The 8,208-nt window shown below is 61.3% G+C and overlaps 1 protein-coding gene across 3 annotated transcripts; it reads right to left on the reverse strand.

Moving 5' to 3' along the window:
* Positions 1 to 2: 2 nt before the first annotated feature.
* On the reverse strand, positions 3 to 6,970 carry UAP1L1 (UDP-N-acetylglucosamine pyrophosphorylase 1 like 1). Of its 3 annotated transcripts, none has more exons than XM_055270271.2 (9): positions 6,613 to 6,970; positions 6,178 to 6,382; positions 5,756 to 5,931; positions 5,286 to 5,458; positions 4,985 to 5,178; positions 4,275 to 4,415; positions 3,542 to 3,727; positions 2,360 to 2,426; positions 3 to 1,809 (listed from the first exon to the last, which is right to left on the reverse strand). In XM_055270271.2, the coding sequence occupies exons 1-9, from the start codon at positions 6,899 to 6,901 to the stop codon at positions 1,717 to 1,719; spliced, it is 1,524 nt and encodes a 507-aa protein (XP_055126246.1). In that variant the 5' UTR covers positions 6,902 to 6,970; the 3' UTR covers positions 3 to 1,716. The 3 variants fall into 3 exon arrangements, 2 of the variants coding, with proteins under 2 accessions (XP_055126246.1, XP_055126245.1); XR_010120162.1 differs by lacking the exon at positions 3 to 1,809 and adding an exon at positions 2,524 to 2,790 and having other exon boundaries at positions 2,312 to 2,426; positions 6,613 to 6,949; XM_055270270.2 differs by having other exon boundaries at positions 1,716 to 2,426; positions 6,613 to 6,949.
* Positions 6,971 to 8,208: the final 1,238 nt, after the last annotated feature.

Below are 8,208 nucleotides of genomic sequence, written 5' to 3' on the forward strand. Positions count from 1 at the left end.
AGTAGCAGTCAATCACAGCACCTTGTGTTTATTGCAAATGTCCCACCTACAGAACATTAAGATGCCAGCAACCGGCCCGGCACGGTGGCTCACACCTATAATCCCAGCACTTTGGGAGACCGAGGTGGGTGGATCACGAGGTCAGGAGATCGAGACCATCCTGGCTAACATGGTCAAACCCCATCTCTACTAAAAATACAAAGAATTAGCCAGGCGTGGTGGTGGGTGCCTGTAGTCCCAGCTACTAGGGAGGCTGAGGCTGGAGGTGGAGGTTGCAGTGAGCCAAGGTCACGCCACTTCACTCTAGCCTGGGCAACGAGAGTGAAACTCCGTCTAAAAAAAAAAAAAAGGACTTCACCCAACTAACTGCTTGTGTAGAAAGAGGTTGCATCCCTGTTCCAGTCATGGCCATGAGGAGTAGCTATGAGAAGGGCTCTAAGGCACAGCATGGTTTGCAATAAGAAGGGCAGAGCCAGGGAGAGAGAAGCAGACGTCATCCTCTGGGCTTTGGTTTCAAAAATCACAAGGTGTGGGCCTGAACCTGCTGCCCGCCCAGGTCTGGGCACCTCCACTCAGCCACTGTCCTCCCAGTGCCTCTAAATCTGGAAGGCTGCATCTGAACCTGCCCTTCCAGACAACACCCCTCCCCTGGGAAACCAGTGGGGATGAGTAGTGGCCCTCCACTGGGGGCCGTGGATTTCGAGGTGGGGGTGGAGGATGAGTTACCAGCAGTTGCATATCATAGCTCTCTTCATGTCAGCAGGGAGAGGGAGGTGCCACTGCCTCCCCTGAGATGAGAAAGCAGGCAAGAATCACCAGGGGAAGAACCCTGGGGCAGCTGGCTTGTCCCAGCCATGCCCGAGTGCACCAAATATGGAGGCTGCGTCCTCACTTGGAGAGCCGGGCAGCCTGAGCACCAAGATCCGTCAGAAGCAGCAGGCAGCTGGGGTGAGGGGTGGTGCCTCTGACTCATGAAATCCCGGATTAGTCAGCAACCATCTCAGAGGCCGCCAGCATTGATCCCACTGGTTCTTGGGGAAGCACAGAAAACTCAGCAGCCTAAACCGACCATGGAAGAGGCTGAGGCAGAGGCCTTGGGGATAGACGGGGAGAAGGCAGGTGTCCAGGCCAAGCTTCTCAGAGCCACCTGGATCATGGGCATCAGGCCCTTTCTGTGGCCTTGCTGGGCATCCAGGGTGTGTGGGCTGGGATGCCCCAGCCTTGCCCCCCGAGGGGGCAGCCCTCGAGTGGGTGGAATTGTCCCCCTCATTCTGGTTCTGCATCTGTAGGCTGCAGAAGCACATCTTGTGTAGCTTATGCAGCTTCTAGTGCTCGGCGGGGTGCGGTAGATCCACAGGGCGGGCGCCCAAAGGGACGTGCCCTCCTGTTCTCCCCAGATGACACCACACCTCCCTTGGGCCCCAACCTGAAGCCTCCTCTCAGCCCCATTCTCCCAGGTCCCAAGTCCCTCTACCTCTTGACTAGACCCCACAGCCGGGAATGGAGCCACAGAGCCCCCAGCAGGCTGTAGCCACTTGTGTCCAGAGGCGACAGGAGACGCCCTGCCCTGGTGGAGTCTACCAGCATGTTTCATTCTGTGTTCTGCAGGCTGGAAGCACGTGGCAGGCTGCTTTCCCACCCAGAGCTCAAGCTGGGGCCGTAGCCCCCAGCTCCAGGATGCCGGGGCTGGCAGGTCTGGGGGGAGTCTGGGGGAGGTCAGGACTCCTGCGGCTGCAGCTCCCTGGCCTGGTCTTCATCCAGGATGAGCGGGGACTGGAACTCCCGGCCTTGCAGGTACACTTCTAAACCCTGGAGACAAGCAGGGGATAATGGCCAAGTACTCACCTTTTGGCTGGCCACAGCCCCTCTGGCCACACCAAGAGCCACAGTCCCCAGGCGTGATCCCAGGTCTGCCTGGAGTCAGGGACGGATGGGGACAGAAAGGCTTCCAGGGCCAGGAGCAGACACACACTGCAAAGCCACCCAAGACCACGCTCAAGACCCTAGGCCAGCAGGAGACCCTCCTGTCACGCACAGGTCTGACCTGACCAGAGAAAGGGGCAAGGGCAGCCGAGGTCAGGGAGGTAGCAGAGGCCCCCACCAAGGCCTGACTGGCCCCACACTGGGCTCAGACCTGGGCTGTCTCATCCCCATGCCCTCCCAGGACCTGCAAAGGCCTCTGGATGCCTCACCCCACCCCAGCCCATATCTTGGAAAGTCTTCTGCAAATTTAAGCCACCGACCCCATTGGTTAACCGAGGTAGAGCTGTGCTGTCTCCGCCCAAGCAGCCACCTCTCCCCAGATGGTATTCCAAACCTGACTCCAGAAAAGCCTTAGATAGGGATGGGCAGCTCTCACCTCTCCAGAGTAAGACACCAAGGGTGATATCTCACAGATGGCCGGAGGGTCTCCATTTGGGGGCAAGCTAGGGCAAGTCCACTTGTCAATATCTCCTTGCAGCACCTGCCCGGAGCCCTCCCCCAGCACCCCCCACTCCCGAGAGGAGACTGAGCTCTACACACCTGGCTGCCTGTAGCCCCTGTCTCAGCAAGCTCATCTTCCTCTGGACACCCCAAACCCTGAGCACACATCCCACTGCCAAGCGACAGGACCTGATTTGGGGTAGAAAGCACCCCCACAGGCCTCCCACGCAGAGCCTAGGCAGTTAGATTTAGGGGTGGCCCTAGAAAATCGGGGAGGTGGAAGCCAAACGTCCTTTTCTTTCCCAGCCCTGAAATCAAACTGTCCTGCTACTTTCTGAATTCATGCGCGGGGCTCAGTTTCAAAGCCTGTGAATAAATGGGAACAACGTTGGTTGGGTGATGGAGCCCCTAAAAGCCCTGACCTGACCAAAGTTGCACACGCACCCCACAAATGTATACAAATAAGAAAAAAAATTAAAAATAGCCAGGTGCGGTGGCTCACGCCTGTAATCCCAGCACTTTGGGAGGCCGAGGTGGGCGGATCACAGGTCAGGAGTTTGAGACCATCCTGGCTAACACGGTGAAATCCCGTCTCTACTAAAAAAAAAAAAAAAAATACAAAAAAAATGAGCCGGGCGTGTTGGCGGGCGCCTGTAGTCTCAGCTACTCAGGAGGCTGAGGCAGGAGGATGGCGGGAACCCGGGGGGTGGAGCTTGCAGTGAGCCAAGATCCCGCCACTGCACTACAGCCTGGGCAACAGAGCGAGACTCCATCTCAAAAAAGTAAATAAAAATAAATAAATAAATAAAAGGCAAATCTAAGTATGCTTTTGTAAACAAACCAAAAGCTTGTGGATAAGTTGGGGAGGGAGTTGGGGAGCCCCTGCCTCCCTCAGTGCACTGAGCACAACTTGAAGGGTCAGGCCAGGAGGCTGTGCCGCCAGTCACCGTGTGACCTGGAGCTGGCTGGGCACAAGGCTACCTGCATCTGCGGTGGTGCCGGGGAGGAAGACCCCTCCCCAGCATGGCTGTCGCAGAGCCAACAGGGCTCTGGAGCTGAAGATTGGGTCCTGACAGCCCTCCCCTTCTGGCTGTAGCTACCCCAGGGCCACACTCACCTGGGCAGCTCTGGGAGCCAGGCCCCATGGGCATCCAGGAAGCGGGCCCCGGCCCGCAGAGCCCACCGGTAGTGCTGGGTGAGCAGGGCCCGGCGTGAGGTGCTGGGACTATCCCTGTCGGCTGGCTCTGCGTTCTTCAGTGGGGAAAATTCCTCCTCCCGTAGCACTTCAAAGGCAACAAAGTTCCTGGTGGGGAAAGGGCTAGTCACCCACGTCCCGGCACAGAGGCCCTGATCTGGGCAGGTGAGAGCTAGGCCAGGTTTCCAGTGACAGAGTGAAGGTCTGGTCCCATGGGCAGCAAGTCTAGGGAGGAGCCCCCACAGGTACTGAGTGTCTTTGCTCCTGAGATGCCGGGGATGGCCCAATTCCAGCAGCCATTTCCAGCAGCCAAAAGCCCTGACCCTGGGACCCCTGTAGTGAGGGCCAAAGGCCCTGCGAGCCGCCCTGGCAACCTGGCCAGGAGACCTCTCCTAACCATGGGTGGGGGCAGTGGAAGGTCCGGGAGGTGGCACTACTGTCCTCCCAAGTCCACAGCCCCAAGGGCTCCCTATGCCCCCACCTCAAGGGCTGCTTACCCTCAGGGCCAAGAGCACCCTCTGGTCTTCTCCCTGAGACCTGCCCACAGGGCCCTTGGCTCCCCCAAGCCTCTACTTCCCTGCCAGCTGGGCCTCAGTTCCCACCACCAAAACTGAGGGAAGGAAGAAGGGGAAAATAAATGGGTTCCAATACTAACTTAGCGAACCGGAACACATCAAACACAAATTTCTCCATCTTTATCCCGTTCGGTTTCAGCGGCTTTACCAGATTCCCCGCCTCATCCACATACGGGACCTTCTTCACAGCCACGTGTGGCTTCAGCAAAGGCTCAAACTCCCTGGGGCACGGGAGAGCAGAGGGGAGGAAAGAAACAGATCAGATATGGCACCGCCGGGGGCTCTGTCCCCACTTCTGAGCACACCCAGCTGGGTGGGACAGGATGGCAGAAGGACACCACAGGGCACAGAAGTGGCACAGTAGGGCCAGATCTCCAGGGAGAAGCGGGCACAGGCCTCCTCCCTACATCCCCGTGCCAAGTGCCAGGCACCATCAGCCAAATCCCTGCTCAGGCAAACAGAAACTGGCAAGCCCCGGAGCAGAGGTAGCACCATGGGCACCAGGGTAGGTCCCCAGAAGGAGGAGACGGCAGACTTGATCACAGAGCCTTACAACGGCTGCCTGCTGAGCACGGCTTGTGCCTGACCTCCAGCACCTCTGCCTTTGCAAGCCAGGATCCATTCTCCACCCCAACCCATCAGCTGCTCCTGACCGCAGCCGCTCCTGACCACAGCCACTCCTGACCACAGCAGCTGTGGCCCAGGGCACTCAGCTCACTGGGACCCCGCGGGTCCCTGGTCAGCACAGGCGCCTCTGGCCGGCACTCCGCAGCCACCTGCTGCCGCACACCTGGTGACCGCCTTAAGGAAGCCTCGGGTGAAGAAGTGGTTGCAGATGTTGCCTGCATTGTACAGCAGGCCCCCGTCGGCAGCACGTAGCTGTGCGGTCTCAGGACTGATCTCGCTGTACTCCACCACCTGGGGGACGCCGTCCACCTGGCACACCACGCCCACGGGCTCCTCGGGGTATGCCTTTTCCACCACCTGCAGCCAAGACCAGGGATGGGCTCCGAGGGCTGGGCGGAGGGGCGGGGCTCCGCGAGGGGCGGGGCCAGCCTCGGGTGCGGGGCGCCGCGCAGTTGGGCGCTAACCTTAGCCCCACAGTCTGCACCCTGCAACACACAGAAGCCGATGAAGACAGGGTCTGCCAGCCGCACCAGGATGTTGTCCACACAGTACACGTGCACAAACTCTACTCCCCGGCGCTCCATGTCCTCCAGGATCTTGTGGTCCTCCAGCGCGCAGTAGAGGCCCCCGTTGCCGTCTGCAGACGGAGAAGGGAATGCGCGTCGCGAGGGCTCCCGCCAGGGTTCGCTCTGGGGGTCTAGGACGTGCTGGAGGCGGGGGAAGCCCCGGACTTGTGCCTAAGGCAGCCCTGGTCACTAAACAGACAGCCCAGTTGTTGTACCATGTGACAAATCACGATCAAGGCCCAGAAAAAGAGGCGCCTAACCCAGGACCACACAGCCTCGGGGCAGCCGCGAACCCGGGCGCGTGGACCCCCAGCTACGCTCCAGTTCTAGTCTGGGCGGTCCCTCCCCGTCTCAGGAACGGGCCACACCTGGGGCCATGGCAACTTTGTCTTTCCGCTCCAAGATAACCTTGCCATCAAAGGTCACAGCAGGCAGCAGGCGCTGCTCAAACATGACCACGTTGGCAGGGTCCAGGTGGAAGAAGTTGTGCTCCCTGAAGAACTCGGCCGTGGGCCCCAGAGTGAACTCGCTGGTCATGACGTACCTGCAAGGGAGGCACGGTGAGCCGGCCGGGAGTACGCCTGGCCCTGCAGGCAGACGGGGCTCGGACCAGAGCCGGCATCGGGGTTCGGGGTCCAGTGTCCAGCTGGGGCTGGGGCCAGGCCCCATTTTGGGCCGGTTCTAGGCTATGTCCCGGGCTGTGCCGGGGTTGGGGCTCGCGTCTGGAGCGGGGTTGTGGGGGGCGTGGGGAAGGGTACCTCTGGGCCGAGGTAGGGCAGGCAGGACACACCAGGGGACGGTGCAGCGGGTCCCGTGGCGCTCACCGGCCAGCTGCTCCACCCGCCGAATCCGCTCCGCCTGCAGCTGGTACAGGGTCTTCCGGCTCGGCAGCCCCACACGGTACATACCCTTGGGGTAGGTCACGCCCAGGCGAGTGCCCTGCCCCCCTGCCAGCAGCAGGACGGCCACCTTGTTCAGGGAAATCTGACGGAAACCTGGGGGTACGGGCGCCCGTGAAAGGACGCCCGGGACCCGCCCACCCTTCCGCTTTAGGGGAAGCCAACCCTGGGGCTGGGACGCCAGGACTCGGGGGCTGGAACGCGTGAGGCGAGACACGTCTCAAAGTAGCGAGGAGAACTACAGTTCCCCGACCGCGGCCTTGGTTCCCACCCGCTCCGTGGGCACGACCCCCTTGCCGGCCCGCCGGGCCTCCCACCCCGCTTACCTTCCTCCTCCCAGCGCCGCCGCGTCTCGGGGTTGCTGCGGCTGGCCCTGCCCACGCGCTCGGGGGGCAGGGGCCGCAGGCGCGCGGCCAAGTCGGGCGGCGGGCCGTGGGGGCGCGCGCAGGCCTCCGCCGCCCGCCGGCAGTGCTCGCGCAGCGCCTCGGGCTCCAGCAGCGCCAGCTCCGCCAGCAGCGCGGCTCGCGGCTCCGGCGCCAGCTCTGCCCAGAAGCGCAGGAGGTGCTCCTGGCCAGCGCGCTGCAGCCGGGCGCGCACGTCCTGCTCCGAGGCCATGTCGCCGCTGCCGTCTGTCAAGTCGGCACTCGTGACCCGCGCCACTGACCAGCGTCACGGGACCTGGCGGGCGGTGTAGACCGCCCCGCCCCGCCCCGCCCCGCGCCCTGCCCTGGAGCCCGCCCACCCCCGCTGCGCACCCCCGACTCCGTCCGGGTTCTCTCTGACCCCACCCTGTCCACGTCCCCCAAGCCCCCCCGCGTCCGGTCCGTGACTCGAGACAGGGCCCAGCCCCATCTCTCCAGCCTGTCCCCCGTCCCTCTCCGTCCCCTGGACCCGCTCCGGTGTCTGGCCCTGGCCTGGTCCCTCGAGCCCCGGTCCCCGTTCCTGCCCTGCTCCAGGCCCCGGGCCCATGCCCGCCCTGTCCACTCCGCGCCCCACCCCGAGAGATCCCAGGACCCTCTGGGTCGCCCCAGCTGGCGTGGGCAGAGGAACCGACCATTGAGCTAAGGGAGGAAGAGGCCCCGGGGACGCCCCGCAGGGGAAAGCTAGGTTCTGTCCCCGCACGGGCTTTGAACCTGAGAGGGGCATGGCCACCTTTGCGCTAACCAAGACCCGGACGGAGATCTCCTGGTGCAGAGACAACCGGCCAGGGTGCATTGAAGAGGCCTAGGCTATGGCTGAGCTGTTGGGAGGATGGAGCCAGACCAGGTTCCCGGATGCCAGCACTGCGTCTGCAGGAAGCCCCCCCGCGGCTTGGGGCTCCCTTCCACACACCCTTCCCCCTTCCCATTGCCCGGTGACCAGAGCGCTCTGCAGCCCCTCGCCCACATTGTTATTTTACTGTCAGGTTTTAAAATATCTTGCTTGTGGTTGGCGCGGTGGCTCAAGCCTGTAATCTCAGCACTTTGGGAGTCCTAAGTGGGGTCAGGAGTTCGAGACCAACCTGGCCAACACAGTGAAACCCCGTCTCTAATAAAAATACAAAAATTAGCTGGGCGTGGTGGCGGGCGCCTGTAGTCCCAGCTACTCGGGAGGCTGAGGCAAGAGAATCCCTTGAACTCAGGAGGTGGAAGTTTCAGTGAGCCGAGATCCCGCTGCTGCACTCCAGCCTGGGAGACAGAATGAGACTTCATCTCAATAAAAATAAAAATAAAACAGTTTGCTTGTGAAAAATATGAAAGGGTAGCTTCTGCCAGTTGGGCACAAAACTTTCTCCTAGAAACTATATAGTAAGTCTAAAAGTAATATATGTGACTGCTTAAAAGAATTCAAATGGTGGCCAGGTGCAGTGGCTCATGCCTGTAATCCTAACACCTTGGGAGACCAAGGCAGGATGATCACTTGAGCCCAGGAATTCGAGACCA

This window comes from Symphalangus syndactylus, chromosome 3 (assembly GCF_028878055.3).
Source record: "Symphalangus syndactylus isolate Jambi chromosome 3, NHGRI_mSymSyn1-v2.1_pri, whole genome shotgun sequence".
Classification (NCBI taxonomy): domain Eukaryota; kingdom Metazoa; phylum Chordata; class Mammalia; order Primates; family Hylobatidae; genus Symphalangus; species Symphalangus syndactylus.

What these genes read in the sequence shown, in the direction of transcription:
- UAP1L1 (XM_055270270.2), bottom strand. Translation starts at nt 6,901, where the DNA reads ATGGCCTCGGAGCAGGACGTGCGCGCCCGGCTGCAGCGCGCTGGCCAG. An exon ending in GCGGCGCTGGGAGGAGGAAG is followed by an intron (nt 6,383 to 6,612) that starts GTAAGCGGGGTG and finishes CCGTACCCCCAG; the next exon opens with GTTTCCGTCAGATTTCCCTG. An exon ending in CAAAGTTGCCATGGCCCCAG is followed by an intron (nt 5,459 to 5,755) that starts GTGTGGCCCGTT and finishes CTCCGTCTGCAG; the next exon opens with ACGGCAACGGGGGCCTCTAC.